The 16,544-nt window shown below is 31.8% G+C and overlaps 1 protein-coding gene across 3 annotated transcripts in view; it reads left to right on the top strand.

Moving 5' to 3' along the window:
• Window positions 1–15,248, top strand: part of Gycalpha99B (guanylate cyclase 1 soluble subunit alpha 2) — a 49,722-nt gene extending 34,474 nt beyond the window's left edge. For all 3 annotated transcript variants that reach the window (XM_072545386.1, XM_072545387.1, XM_072545385.1), the window contains exons 9-13: window positions 4,364–4,502; window positions 5,745–5,911; window positions 14,289–14,432; window positions 14,643–14,797; window positions 14,885–15,248. In XM_072545386.1, the coding sequence (XP_072401487.1) occupies window positions 4,364–4,502; window positions 5,745–5,911; window positions 14,289–14,432; window positions 14,643–14,797; window positions 14,885–15,086 (807 nt within the window). In that variant the 3' untranslated portion in view covers window positions 15,087–15,248. The remainder of the gene's footprint in view (window positions 1–4,363; window positions 4,503–5,744; window positions 5,912–14,288; window positions 14,433–14,642; window positions 14,798–14,884) is intronic.
• The last annotated feature ends 1,296 nt before the right edge of the window (window positions 15,249–16,544 follow it).

Genomic DNA, 16,544 nt, shown 5'->3' with positions numbered 1-16,544 from the left:
AAAAAAATATCAACGTTTTACCAGTATACGGGGTGTAAAAATAAAGTTGTGTTTTTTTATCGTGTTTTGTAACACCCTGTGGATTTTATTAGAAAGAAATTTAACTCTTATTAATATTTTGAGATAGTTTCGTCCTTTCTGAAAATTTTCTTAAGAAAATTATCTCGATATCTCTATAATCCAAGATTATACAGAACTTTAAATGGAACAAGTTTTTATCAACATTTAAAGCTCCTGGAGACAACAAAGATAGAATTATAAGAAATCAGATAGATTACATCTTAAAAAGGAACAGGTACAAGAACTCTATTACAGTGTGAAGGCTTACCCTGGAGCAGATGTAAACTCGGACCACAACCCAGTAGTAGCAAATATGAATGTAAGATTAAGAAAACCATTAATGAAAAGATCTAGACCACAAATATACATTGATAAACTAAGAGAACCAAATACATACCAAGCAACTCGAAATAAAATAAATCAGAGTATCCAAGAAATAAAACAACAAAATAAGAACACTACAGATATTGAAACAAAATGAAAGAATATAAAGAACACAATAGAGACTGTGGGACGGAAAACATTAACATTTACAAAAGCTGCCAAACAAGAATGGATGACACAAGAAATTCTCGAAAAGATGGACGAAAGAAGAATACATAAAAACAAAAATAAAATTAAACATCAAGAAATCAAGCTAAGGAAACATGGATGTCCATTAAATGTCAAGAAATTAAGGAATGTGAGGCAAGGTATGACACTTTCAACACCCATAAGAAGGTTAAAGAAATAATTTCAGGAAATCGTAACAAACCAATCGGGATATTATCAAATATAGATGCTACCACTATAACTGAAACGCAAGACAAATTACGTAGATGGAAAGAATACATTGAACACCTATTTTATGGCCAAACAGTAGAACAATCAGAAGTTGACGGAGAAATCACGGAACCAGGAAATTATGAAAGTGGAAGTTATTTATGCCATAAAACATACAAAAGGTAGAAAAGCTCCAGGACCCGATAATATACCAATTGAACTATTGAAGATAATTGATGAAGATAATATTGATGTCTTGGTAGAAGTTGTTAATTCTATATACAAAACGGGACACATACCCAAAGAATGGCTTCTCTCAACTTTTGTAACGATTCCAAAAATCACAAATGTTAAAGATTGCAATGACAATTGGACAATTACATTAATGAGCCACACATTGAAAACCTTTCTTAAAATGATACATAACAGAATCCACATGAAATTAGAACAAGAAATAAATGATTCACAGATGGGTTTTAGAAAGGGTCTAGGAACTAGAGAAGCATTATTCGGAGTCAATGTTCTGACACAACGATGTCTGGATATGAATCAGGACATATATGCTTGCTTCATAGATTTTAAAAAAGGTTTTGACATAGTTCAACATAAAAAGCTTTTAAGTATTCTTAAGACCAAAAACATAGATAGTAGAGATCTACAAATTATATCGAATCTGTATCAAAATCAGAAAGCAAGAATAAGAGTCGAAGGAGAACTGACAGAGGAAGTAAGTATAGTTCGACAAGGGTGCATACTTTCACCATTCTCATTCAACGTCTACAGAGAAGTGGTATTTCAAGAAGCTTTATTGGATATTGTGGAAGGTATTTTGGTCAACGGAAATAGCATTAATAATACTAGATATGCGGACGATACGGTCATATTTGGAAGTGACATGAAAGATCTACAGTACATAATACAACATGTATACAATGTATGTGAAAGGTACGGACTGCAAATGAATCTCAAGAAAATGAAATTAATGATATTCTCAAAAAAAACACAAAATGTAGATAACCTGATCATTAATAATACAACGATCGAAAGAGTAACAACATATAAATATTTAGGAACGTGGCTTACCGAAGATGGAGATCAAACAAAAAAAATCAGATCTAGAATAGAAATGGCAAAAAACACGTTCATAAAATTGAAGAACTTACTTTGCAACCGTAACCTTAATCTAGAGATCCGCACAAGAATGCTACGTTGTTACGTTTTTTCTACTTTACTATACGGCATGGAAGCGTGGACAATAAAACAGTCTGAAATCAAAAAATTAAACTCCTTTGAGATGTGGTGCTACAGGAGAATCCACAGAATATCGTGGACTGAAAAATTAACTAATACAGAGGTGTTACAAAGAATGAAGAAAGAATGTGAAGTCAGAAAAACTGTTAAAATTAGAAAGATGCAATATCTGGGTCATATAATGAGGGGCGGGAAGTACGTATTACTTAGGTTAATTATGCAGGGGAAGAGAAACCCAGGACGACGCAAAATATCCTGGCTAAGAAATTTGAGAGAGTGGTTCGGTTGCAGCTCATTAGAATTATTCAGAAGCACGGCCAATAAAATTAAAATAGCGATGATGGTTTCCAACCTCCGATAGGAGAAGGAACCTGAAGAAGAAAGTAAAGAAAATACTACTTACATAAACGTTATTGACATTAAATACAACTATAGCCTAAGAAAACAACCTAAATAATATTTAACAATTACCTCTATCAAAAACACTTACGGGTGTTCAAAACAATAAATTAAAATTAAAAAAAAAACATTAACGGGTTCTTCCGCCTCTACATCTTATTACTCCTTCAAAGCGACGAGGCATACTTAAAATCAAGCGGCGTATTTGGTCTATGAAATTGAGATTAGGGCTGCAGGGTGGTCAGTTCATGGTTTGTATTCCAACCTCGTCCAAATATTTATGTACTACACGTGCAACATGCGATCGGGCGTTAGCATGCATTAAAAAAAAATGATTTCCCGTGTAAAGAGCAAATGGAACTACATGGTTAGACAAAATGTCTGTAATATACCTTTCACTTGTTAAGGAACCTCTTCGTAAAGCAACTCTGTAAGAGATATTCCTCCCCAAACCATTACAGATTCTCCATTGAATAAAGTAATAGGTCGTATATTACACTGTGCGTAGCGTTCTCTTGGCCTTCGAATAACTCTCACACGTCTATCTGAGCTATAAGCTATATCTGTATAAGCAATGCCTCGATTCATCAGTGAACAACACGTGCTTCCAGTCATCAACATTCTAGTCAAGGTGCTCTCTGGCAAAATGTAATCTACTTCTCCGATGATTTACGTTTAAAGCTGGTGCTCTGACTAGTATCCTTATATGCAGATCTTGTTCAGCGAGACGCCTTTGTATAGTGTTTCTAGTATTTGAATATTATGAACATTTGCCTCTTATATTTGTAAATGTATCATTGTTAAAAAACGTTCTCTTATAATACGAAGCCTGATAAACTGATCTTTGTCCACGCCGTCTCGCATGGTCGTTTGTTTTTTGAAAACGTTGAATAACTCGTGATATTGTAGTATAAAATATTTCACGATAACTTAACCCTACATCTGCTAAAGTAATTGCCTGAACAAATTCATCTCGGCTCAGATTTCTTGAAATACAATTGAAATATAATTGAAATTTTTTCAAATGTAAACAATGTTGACAGTCTAAAACTGTCCTGTCAAATTTTTTGATTTTTTATAGCCAACTAACTGCTTCCATTAATAAGTATCACAATTCGATAAAATCACGTTATGCTTTGAACGTACTTTTCTTTTTTGATAATAAAGATATCGATGATTTTTTACGAAAATGTTGAAAAAAATGAAGCTATTTCGAAATAATATTAGAATGTAGCGTATGCTTTAATAAATCTCACAAAGTGTTACAAAATAAGATGTAAAATTAAATTTATTTTTACACCCCGTATATGGGTGAAACGTTGACATTTCCCAGAAAACATTAATACAGTAATTACTTAGATAGAAATAAGTCTGCAATGCGAAAAAAAATTATCGAAATTCCATTAAGCATACACACAAGAAAAATAGCTTAAAAATTGATAGAGTTGAGGTGGTGCGTTAATTTTGGAGAGTAAAAAATCACGTAATGCTTTGAACATACTTTTCTTTATTAATAATAGAGATATTGTGAAGATTATTTTACGATAATGTGGAGACAGAATGAAGCGATCTCAAAATATTATTAACATATAGCGTTTGTTTGTTTCTAATACATTCCACAGGATGTTGCAAAATTAGATGAAAAAACACAACTTTATTTTTACACCCTGTATATAGATAAAACGTTGACATTTCTCAAAAAACAATTAAGTCAGTAATTAGTTAGAAATATACCTATAATGTGAAATATTAATCATCGAAATCGAATTAAAGGTTCAGAAGAAATATAATTTTAAAATCATGGTCCATTTTAGGAGGTGCGTTAATTTTGGAGAGTAGTATATATAATAATATTGTACAAAACATTTTCATATGTTGATGTTTCTTTTAGGATGGTTTAAGAAGAAGAATGGACAAACTTAAGAGTTCCATCGAAGAGGGAAACAGAGCTGTAGATAAAGAACGTGAGAAAAACGTTAGTCTGTTGCATTTGATATTTCCACCAGATATCGCAAAGCGTTTGTGGCTGGGTAAATATTGTTTTAGTTTACTTACAAAAGTGTAACCTTGATTGGAAATGATTTTCTGATACATTTATTACAAATATATTAAACCACAGATCATATGCCGAAAAAAGTAACAAATAATGTTGTTAACGAAAACATTGGATTCAAAATTTATATAATAGTACAACAATTAATGTATATATAAAAAAATATTATGGCATAGTTGTATCGTGAGTTGAAAAATACTAGTCCAATAGTAGACCAAGGATGTAACGATTTTCCTAAGACACTCTTCCTAAAACACTCTAACAATTGCTGTTGATAAATTTGGTGATAAAAATATGGAATATACAAAAGATTAAACGTATAAAATTTTTTTATTATAAACAATATATAAACAATTTAAAGCTAGTTTATTATAATCGGTAATTTGATTTTACGAGTAAATACTAAAGGTGAAGACCGGTTAATTATATAAAAAAGAGACACAATATTACGTCATTAAAAAAAACGTCAACGGAGATATTGCAATTTTTATAAATTTGAAGTTATGAATTCAGTTTTTGAAACAGTAAAATCAAGAGGGTGCAGATTGTTTCGCTTTTAAACCCTTCATCTTTGGCGCATAATGGACGGCTCATTTTTAAAGGAATCGTTCTGAAATTCTTTGATAAAAACTTGAAGTTTTAATCTTTTAAACGGTGCTTTTTAAATTTATTATCGTTTATAAATAAAGCCTCGGTCAATTTTTGAAAGAAAAAAAAACTATCTCAGGTCTTAATGGTTGTAGGATATTTATTTTTTTTTAAATCCAGGTAAAACATTTCGAATAAAAAAATTAACTTTCTAAATGTTAACGCATATAAGTTATTTTAAATGTTTATAAACTTGTAGATAAAAGCTTTCTGGGATGAACAATTTCATTTTTTGCAATAACTATATAGTGAAAATTCTTAAAATTTGTAGAACTGAATATATATGTAATGTTAACCTTATTCTCACGTGAAATTATTTTATTTTCCTACACACTTGTAAGTTTTTTGTGAATTTTTAAAAAACTTATTAATAATTTTCAAAAAATCGATCTTTGAAGCTATTTTTGCAATAATTAAACAACAAATTATCATGAACCAAAGAGTGTCACGAAAAAGGCTGTTGTTTTACTAATTTCTCTAGTCTATATAGCTCTGTCTAATATAATAAAGTATAAAGTAATTTTAAATCAAATCTAGTGAGAAATAAAACCTATTTTGTTTGATTTTTTAGGAGAGACAATAGAAGCAAAAACACATGAAGACGTCACTATGCTATTTAGCGACATTGTGGGATTCACCTCAATTTGTTCCACTGCAACACCTATGATGGTTATTAATATGCTGCAAAATTTATACAACAAATTTGATATTTTTTGTGGTCAAATCGATGTATATAAGGTAATCACTTGCACATAATATGAACATTGAACATACTATATTTATTTTTAAAGATAACAAAGTTTACTCTTCTGTGTTCGTTCCCATTTTTATTTTGCACTTCTTTTTACTTTTCTATTCGTTTTTTTTTTACCAATGGAATTAAGATAGTGACTTGTCTATACTTTTTTCTGTGTCGAGTACCTATTTTGGTTTGAATCTGAGCTTTTTATTTCAAAGTTTCTTAGTCTAATTTTTTTTTTCTTTAATAATTTCCATGATATTTTTAATGTGTCATTCCTTGTATGTTATTAAACGATGTTATTGTTTTGGTTTGATTTTTTTACTTTATCTCTTTTTTATTAATATGTATATATGATTGATGACAACGTAACAATCAAAGGAAAGGATAAATTCAAATACCTGGGGTTTATAATCACGAAAAAGGCAACATTAGAGGAAGAAATTACACAAAGATTAGGACAAACAAGAACAGCAATCCGACAACTTAACTCAGTATGGTGGGATAGACACCTAAATATGAAGACAAAAACGCAGATTTATAAAACATTAGTGCGAAGTATTATGACATATGGGGCTGAAAATTGGATCATAAACAAGAAAAACAGCAGTCAGATAGTAGCAACAGAGATGGAATGCCTGCGAAGATGCTGCAGAGTAACAAGAATGGATAGAAGAAGTAATGACGAAATAAAGCAAAGAACATCAATAGAAACAGACATACTAACATATATAGAACAAAAAAGACTAAAGTGGTATGGACATGTAAGAAGAACTAGCGACAGCAGATGGATAAAGAGAATAACCGAATGGAGCCCCATAGGAAGGAGGAAAAGAGGACGACCCCAAAAATCCTGGAGGAACGAAGTAGACGACGCCATGAGTAAGAGAGGACTAAACGATGGAGAATGGAACAACAGAGAGAGATGGAAACGGTTGAGCGAGGGAAGGCAGTGAATACTGTAGAATCCCTAAATATATATATATATATATATATATATATATATATATATATATATATATATATATATATATATATATATATATGTATGTATCTTAATACTGTTTGTTCTTAGAAGTTCCCCAACAGTATCAAAAGCAAACAGCTTTACCTTTAGGACAGCTTTAGGAGATACAGTTGGTCAGCAGGTTTATTTAATAGAATTGTGAAAGTGAGACAAATCCCACATAAATGAAAAATCAGTCCAAAACAAAGATGTTGAAAAATGCACACACTCCTCCTCAGTCCTAATCCCTTTTGGGATGTGGTGACACCATCAGGCCTTTACAGTTTTTGCACGATATCTCTCCATCCTTCTCTGTCCTGGGCTAGTTGTTCGGCTTCATGTAACCCTTGGTTAATCAGTATTTTTGTTTGATCTACCCAACGGCTTGGAGATCTTCCCCTAGGTCTCTTTCCTTCAACTCTACCCTCGAAAATCAGTTTTTTCATCGTACCTTTTCTTCTAGCAATGTGTCCAAAATACTGAAAATATCTTTGTTGTATTTGTTTAAGCAATCTATCCTTTACTTTAAGTTGTTCTAATATTGATGATACGTTAGTGCGATGATCAATCCAGGATATTTTTAAACATGCGGCGGTATACCTACATTTCAAAAGCGTCCAGTTTATTTTTATCCGCTTTCTTTAAGGTCCACGTTTCGGATGCATATGTCGCTATGGGAAAAATGAGCGCCCTTACCAGCCTTAGTTTTGTGTGTATTGTTATGCTAGAAATTTCCAAATTACTACCAGTTTCATCATATCTGTTCTAGCAATAGTCAACCTTCTACGTATCTCTCTGTCACACCCTCCGTCATTTGTTATTAGGGACCCCAGGTATATGAAACTATTTACTACTTCAAAGCCCCCAATTTCTTTAATGTGTTGAAGATTATTCGGAGCTCTGTCTACTATCATGATCTTTGTCTTACTCCTAGTTAACTGTAGTCCATATGTTTTGCTTTTTTCCTCCAGACGTCTCATTATGTCTTCCATTTCTTCTTGATTTGCCGCAATTATTAAAGTGTCATCTGCATATCTCAAGTTTTTGATTTTTTGACCTCCTACTGATATTCCGCCCTTCCATCCGTCTAGTACCTTTCGCATATTATGTTCGCTGTAGATATTAAACAGAGTTAGCGAGATTATGCATCCCTGCCTGACACCTGCCTCTGTTCTGAAATAATCAGAATGGGTGTTGTTTATTTTTACTGTGCACTTATTATTTTCATATAGACTTCTGATTAGTTGAATTAATTGGTGGGGTGTTCCCATTTCCGCTAGTATGAATCATAGCTGCTGCCATTTGACTTTATCTAAGGCCTTTGTGTAATTCACAAAGCACATAAGCATAGGAGTATTGAATTCACGAGTTTTTTCGATTAGCTGTCTGACATTAAGGATGTGTTCTCTTGTGCCTTTTCCTGGGACAAATCCCGCTTGTTCTTCTGATATCTGAGGCAATAGAAAAGCTTTTAGTCTTTCATGTATTACATGAAGTAGAACCTTGCTTGCATGGGATATTAGGGTTACCGTTCTGTAGTTGCTGCAATCATGCTGAGTTTCTTTTTTGAACATAGGGTGAAAGTGGATGTTGTCCAGTCGTTGGTCCACTCTCCGGTTTCCCAAATCTTTTTGCAGATCATATGCATAACATTTACTCCGACATCTCCAGTCTCTTTTAAAACTTCTGCGGTGATTTGGTCTGCGCCAGGAGATTTTCTACTTTTCAACTTTTTGATTGCCTTTTCTGCCTCTGACTTTAGAATGTTTGGTTCTCTCTCTGCAGTGAACTCATCATGATTTGCATCCTGGGGATCAACTGCATATAGACTTTGACAATATTTTCTCCATACCTCCGCAATCCCTTTCTCGTCATTTATAATATGTTGGTTTTGATCCATTATTGTTTGTGTGATTGGTTTAAATTCCCTGGATAGGTATCGGACTTTGTTATATAGCTCATGGGATTCATACCGGTTTGCATGTCTCTCTAGTTCTTCGCATTATTCATTTATATGTTTATTTTTATAATCCCTACAAGCTCTTTTAATTTCTCTATTTAACCTTGCTAATTCGTTTTTGTTGCTGCACACATTACAGGGTCATAAAACTACTTAATCATTCTATGATAGAGTATTTGAAGATTATAGAGATATGTGAAGAAACTGATAGATCTAATAATCAATTTGGCTTTATGCGATCAACAATAGATGCAATTTTCATTATTAGGCAGATGATAACAAAAATACAGGAATAAAGGAAAAACGCTCGTTAAGTATTTATATTCTAAAATCTCGGTCGATCAATAAGAAATTATTCTCCACTAAATATGAGAGGATTGTAAGAGATAGGTATAAGGGATTAGCAACTAGTAATAGAACCGGTGCGGTGGCGGTATAGAAAAGACTGAGAAAGTTGAATTATAACAGTGAAATTATGGAAAATGTTGGATCATACTGGAAAATATTTAGAAGAAATACTTACACAGTGGAAACAAGCTCTCAAAGAGAAAGGTTTAAAACTTAATAAGACAAAAACAGAGTATTTATAATGGTCATTTAAACAAAAGTTAATACTAATAATATATGTGATTGAGAATTATTGTGAAAAGTAATAGTTTTAGGTATTAGAATCCGTATTACACTAGATAGAGACGCATGAAAGGACCCTTAAGCTAGCGGGGACACATGAGCGGAATCCAATTTAACCTACTTAATATTTTTTCACCCATTTTTCACTAATTTATTACCACCCTAATAATTTTTCACCACCAAACCAACCTTAAGGGGAGCGATTCTGCTGGCTTAAGGTTCAAGCTAGCAGATTTAAAAAAAAAAAAACTTTTTGTTGATGGCATATTTTTTTACCAATTTTTCACTAATTTATTACCACCCTAATAATTTTCACCATCAAACTCCCCTTAATGGGAGCGATTCTGCTGGCTTAAGGTTCAAGCTAGCAGAATTAAAAAAAAAAACTTTTTGTTGATGACATATTTTTTCACCAATTTTTCACTAATTTATTACCACCCTAATAATTTTTCACCACCAAACCACCCTTAATGGGAGCGGTTCTTCTGGCTTAAGGTTCAAGATGGCAGAGTTCAAAAAAAAAAACTTTTTGTTGATGGCGTATTTTTTCATCCATTTTTCACTAATTTATTACCACCCTAATATTGTTTCACCATTAAACCACCCTTAAGGGGGCCATTCTGCTGGCTTGCGGTTCAAGCTAGCAGAATTAAAAATACATATTTATAATATACCACAGTGTTTTGCTAGGTTTTTACGAATTTATTACCATCCTAGTAATTTTTCACCCCTTAACTACACTTTGTGAAAAGTCAATAATTGTGTTAGATTAAAATTTAAGGATAAATTTTTTTTTTCAAATTTACTGTCCACTACTTATAATAACTGAAATAAAAAAGTGTTTTGTTAAGTTTATACCAAACTTTGACCATCCTGATAATTTTGCTCCCATAAACTTATTCGAAATCTTTCCTACTAGCTGAATATTTGAACCAGCAAAATAAGAAAAAAACGTATTTTTGAAATACCTTAGTATTCTGCTAAGTTTTTACTAATTTATTACCACCCTAGCAATTTTTCACACCTAAACTACCCCTTGTGATAAGTCAATAATTCTGTTAGGTTAAAATTTAACGTGAAAAAAATCTTTTTTTACAATTTCACTATCCTCTCCTCTACAATCTTATTTGGAAATGTTCCTGCTAGCTTAATATTCGAGCCAGCGTAATTAAAAAAAATTATTTATGGTATACCACAGTGTTTTGCTCAGTTTTTACGAATTTATTACCAACTTAGTAATTTTTTATCCCTCTACTAACCCTTAGTGGAAGTCAATAGTTCTGCTACGTTTAAATTAAAGGTGAAAAAGTTTTGTTTTATAATTTTACTAAATACTATTATAAATAAAATAAGAAACTCTCTGGTTAGTTTTTACTAAATGTTAACCAACTTCACCAATTCCACCATCTACCCATTTACGTTGGTTGAATGCAAAGCAAATCTTTTCGGAAATATGAGATACTACAGTATTATGCTAGATTTGTACTAATACATTACCATCCTAGTAATTTTTCACCCTTCAACTACCTTCTATGAGGAGTCAATAATTCTACTACGTTAAAATTTAAGGTGATAAAAAATCTATTTTTATAATTTTACTGTATTCTACTTGTAACTGAAAATATAAATTGCTTGCCTCAGTTAATGGGAAACATTCAACAGATAGATACACATTGACGCTAGGTGAATAAAAAATCTTTTTGAAAACACAAGAGTGCTCTGCTAGAATTTTACTATATTTTTACCAGCCTAGTCATGTTTTTCTCAACTACCCTAATTGAAAAACATTTTCAAATGTTATTCTATACTAACTAATATTTATTTTTTCAATGTTTAAATATTAAAAATATGAAAACACTTTATCCCAAAAACTATAAATTTTACCTGTTTTAAAAAATTGACTCTGATTCGAGTCGTATTACATGGCTAAGCGAAATCGAATCGTTAGTCCCTTTTATGAATATAAAATAACTGAAATCAAGTTGAGTTTTAGTAAATACAATGGAATTTTTATATTTCACAGAATAAATTAACAGGTAAGAAATATTCAAATTGAAATAATTTTATTACATCTATTACATTATTTATCTGATTGTAAAGGAGGGTCGTCGGGACCACGCGCACCTATTGTTAAAAGATTTATATTCATTAGGTAGATGAAAATTGGAAAAATAATTTAAGTATTTAATATTTTAATATTATTTAAATAAGAAGAGTATTAACGATTGGTCAAAACATAATTTTAAGATTAGGTGTATAACATAAAGAATTTATATTGGAAAACATTTTAGGATATAAATATTTTAAGTAGGTATATTCAAATGAAACCGAAATTACCGGTTGGTCAGAACAGCTAATATAGATTATTTGCGTAGTAAAATAAATTTATATTAGCAGCATTTTAAAAATTTAAAGATATTTGTATTTTAATTCTTTGTCGATTTTTCATTCATTGTCAGTTGAATATAGGTAAAAATTTTCTTTGCTTTTTTATAAATTAATTTACGAATTAATTCTTACCTTGATATCGTCTTTTATGTCTTTTGTTTAGTATATTGTTTAAAACTAAGTCTAACTTTCCACGGTACCATCGATTCATCTAGCGATAATTCTTTTACTGGATAACGCAGAGCAGTCATTTTATTATTAAAAAGTCTATAACTGTTCTTATTCTATAAAACCGATCTTCAGGAATAACATTCGGTCCCATTGGATTATGGATGAAGATTAAGCACCTTAAAATTATAAGAAAAAGATATCTTCCGATGTTCTGCAAAAAAGATTTTAAGTTGAATAGTGGATCTGTTTTCCAATAACCCTCCAATCTTGAAATCCGTATGTGTCAGTGTGGAAGATAATTCCCATAAATACTAGAAATTCAAATAAGGAAAGTAGTTTACATCTTTAAATGCTAGAATTTACACAAACACCAACTTCACCAACTTTTTTATATGCTAAACATTGCAATATTGTTGTTTTGTACATTGCCTATATTTTAACAAAATTTTACAACTTAAAAAAGGATCATTCCCGTGAGTTGGCTGTATATCATATAGTTAAAAAACTCGAACATTGAAGTAAAACACTGTTGTGATTGGTATATTTAATTAAATTTTAAAAATCCTAAAGGATTAAGTTCAAAACGTTTTCGGACTTTCTTCAACAGTCCATCTTCAGTGAAATTTGTAGTACTTTTAGTAAGTAATTAATAAGTAATAGGTAAGTAGTAATTTTCAATTGAATATACCAATTATTACAACAGAAAAGTTTTTCACACACACACACTCGCGCACACACACACACACCGTGTAAATGTATTGAAGTATTTTTGAAAAAACAAATTTATTTAATTTTTGTTAAAGGGGTAGTAAGGGGTGAAAAATTACTAAAGTTGTAATAAATTCGTAAAAACCTAGCAGAACACTGTGGTATGTTATAAATATTTCTTTTAATTCTGCTAGCTTGAACCGTAAGCCAGCAGAATCGCTCCCCTTAAGGGTGGTTTGATGGTGAAAAAATATTAGGGTGGTAATAAATTAGTGAAAAATGGATGAAAAAATATGCCATCAACAAAAAGTTTTTTTTTTTTAATTCTGCTAGCTTAAACCTTAAGCCAGCAGAATCGCTCCCATTAAGGGTGGTTTGGTGGTGAAAAATTATTAGGGTGGTAATAAATTAGTGAAAAATTAGTGAAAAAATATGCCATCAACAAAAAGTTTTTTTTCTGAATTCTGCTAGCTTGAACCTTAAGCCAGCAGAATCGTTCCCATTAAGGGTGGTTTGGTGGTGAAAAATTATTAGGGTGGTAATAAATTAGTGAAAAATTGGTGAAAAAATATTACGTAGGTTAAATTGGATTCCGCTCATGTGTCCCCGCTAGCTTAAGGGACCTACGCATGAAGTAGAATTAAAGTGGAATGGATGAATTGTAAGCTGGCGAGTTGAATGTTACGTGATAGAAAAATTCCAATTAAAATGAAAAGAAAATTATATAAAACTGCTATAATAGCAGTTATAACGAACTATACTGAATTATGTATACTGAAGAAACAGTAAAAAGGAAGAGGATCAACCAATTCATGTGCTAAAAATCAAAATACTTAGGTAAATAGGGAGAGAAGTCATACAAAACAATGAATTCAAAATGACACTCAACCAATAAGAAGAATTGCCAAGGTGAAAGTTCTTCGAAGGAAGTGACGCAGATTAATAGCAGTATGACTAAAAATACAAATCACATGGAAAAATGTGATTAAGAAAGCAGAACCAGCATTGGTAGAAAGGTAAAGACTAAAGACAATAATATTGTGCAGATCAGAAAATCTTAAAGTAGTACTAAGACGGTTTCAGATCTTCTAGGACGTGTAAAGTACAAACTCCTAGAATATCCGCCTTACAGTCCCGATTTATCACCGTTTGATTACTACCAAATAAAATCAGGAGCGAAACACTTAGGAAGGACATAACTGTGATGAAGATTGATAGTAGTATGACTAAAAATAGAAATCACATGAAAAAATTTTATTAGGAAATCCAATCCAACATTGGAAGAAAAATAAAAAATAATAATGAGCAGATCAGAAAATATTAAAGTGTAACTTGACAGTTTAGGATCTTCTAAGGCGTAGGAAGTACAAAGTCATAAAATATCCTCCTTAATGCCCCGATATATCACCGTTTGATTACTATGTGTTTAATCTATTTAAACAGTTACTGAAGGCGTCAGTTTCTAAACATATTTTCATACAATAGTCATGTATCACGTAAAATTTACTTATAGGTGGAGACTATCGGAGACGCCTACTGCGTGGCTGGAGGGTTGCATAAGGAAACCAACACACATGCTCAACAAATCGCTTGGATGGCACTCAAGATGATAGAAGTGTGCTCAACGCATCAAACCCACCAAGGAGAACCAATAAAAGTAAGATAATTAATAATATTATAGATTTGCTAGTATTTATGTCTAGATTATTTGATATCTAAAAACAAATACTGTTTAAAATAGGCCAATAAATAAAAAGAATATGCAGTAAAATATGGACAAAGAATATCAAGGGTCTTTGTCACTTAATATTGTTAAACATTTTGTAAATAAAAAATAAGTCAGCTCATTGGTTCTTTTCTTTTTCAGATGCGAATCGGTATTCATACTGCTTCTGTACTGGCTGGCGTTGTAGGTGTTAAAATGCCTCGTTACTGCATGTTTGGGCATAACGTCACCATAGCAAATAAGTTTGAATCTACCAGCGAACCGTTAAAGATTAATATTTCACCTACTACTTTTGTGTAAGTGAAACTATACTATCAATAATTTTAAACCATAATATATCAAATACATATACAGTATAATTTTTTGTGTACTCTTCCTTTTAGGCGCTTAATTCGAGCTGGCGGTTTTGTAACCGAAGAACGCGACCAAAAATGCCTCCCCAAAGGATTTCCCTCTCACATTCCGGGCACCTGTCACTTCCTCACCGACTACAAGCACCAAGATCTTCACGAAGACGCTCCCATAGCGCAACATATCGAAGCCGGACTTCTGGACATCGGTTTGAAATGGGATCACACTCTTTAAGACTGTTACGAACTAGCAATAAACCGCAATATAGATCTTTGTACTGAGAGGGAATAAATTATTTTGAGGCTTTTTCCCTACTTACTGCACCACTTTTGGTACTATATATATTATATTATATATTAATTTATTTCCAATCTTAAATATACACTTCTAGACTATTATCTGTAGTTTTTTTATTTGTATTTTAAAGAAGAATAGAGTTGATAGAATTACCGCAACAAGACAACGGCACACGAGATATATCTTAAAAATAAAAAAAAGGAAAATTCACATTTACTTCACAATTGTCCTGATGTTTTGGTTGAGGGTTTGCATGGTAATTTAAATCCAGGAGGGCTCCTTATTGGGTTGGGCTTCAAATCATTCGAGGATCTATTTGTTAGTTGTTTTGAATACGGTAATCAGCGTTTCGAGTTGACGAACAACGAAGAAAACTTAAAGCAAAAGACCTGAATAAATACAAAGAAATTTACGGAAACGTTAGCAAGAAAATTCGTAAGGATAAAAAAAGCTGGCTCTTCGACAGATGCAAGGAAATAGAAGATCTGGGTAAAAAGTACGATAGCTTTAATTTACACAAAAAATCAAAGAAATGACAGGTTCTAGAAAAAGTACCAAAACGAATATCCTTAAAAATGATAAAGAAGAAAATGATAAATGATAAAGGGGATGTTATTATTGATATAAAGAAGAGATTGTGTCATTAGACCAGTTCCATCCAACTGCTTAATGATGAAAGAGAAGAACTGTCATTAGAAACCACATATGATATCGGACCACCAATATTATCGCTAATAATATTATTGAAAAAATCTACAATACAAGGTATATACACACTTAAACTTGTCGACAGGAACGTTTTCTTCTATAGATATCTCACTTTGTACGCCAATTCATTAATTAAATCACAATTGGTATGTAGAAAAAGATTTATATGGGAATGATCACTTCTCAATTTTAATAGAAAAACATTCGATGAAACCTAGGCCAGTTAAACCTGATTCGAAATGTAGGTTAGATAAAGATGATTGGGGCAAGAACTGTAAAATTATTGGATGGAGCAATAATTTTACAGTTTAATAAACTCATAACGAAAGCAGCTTTAATGTCGATAGGTAAAACAAAGTCCATTAAAAGAGATGAAGTAACTTCCTGACGGAATGAAGAATGTAAAAAAGCTATTAACGAAAGTGAAAAAGCTCTTCAAAAGTACAAACGGCACAAGAACCTATAAAATTTAATTGAACTTAAAATAAATAGGGCTAGAGCCTAACTGGTTACCACAAGATCTAAAAGACAATCCTGGAAAAAATATGTAGAAACGATCTGTTAAAGTTACTTCCTAATAATTACAGACTCACTAAATTCTCTAGAAATCATCTCTAAAATTTATTCTTCCTATCCTGTGGTCAAACTCATTACAAAAGAATTGCGCAATCTAAATCTCAGAAACAT

Source organism: Diabrotica undecimpunctata, chromosome 9 (assembly GCF_040954645.1).
Source record: "Diabrotica undecimpunctata isolate CICGRU chromosome 9, icDiaUnde3, whole genome shotgun sequence".
NCBI lineage: Eukaryota > Metazoa > Arthropoda > Insecta > Coleoptera > Chrysomelidae > Diabrotica > Diabrotica undecimpunctata.
This window is presented reverse-complemented; position numbering and strand designations above follow the sequence as displayed.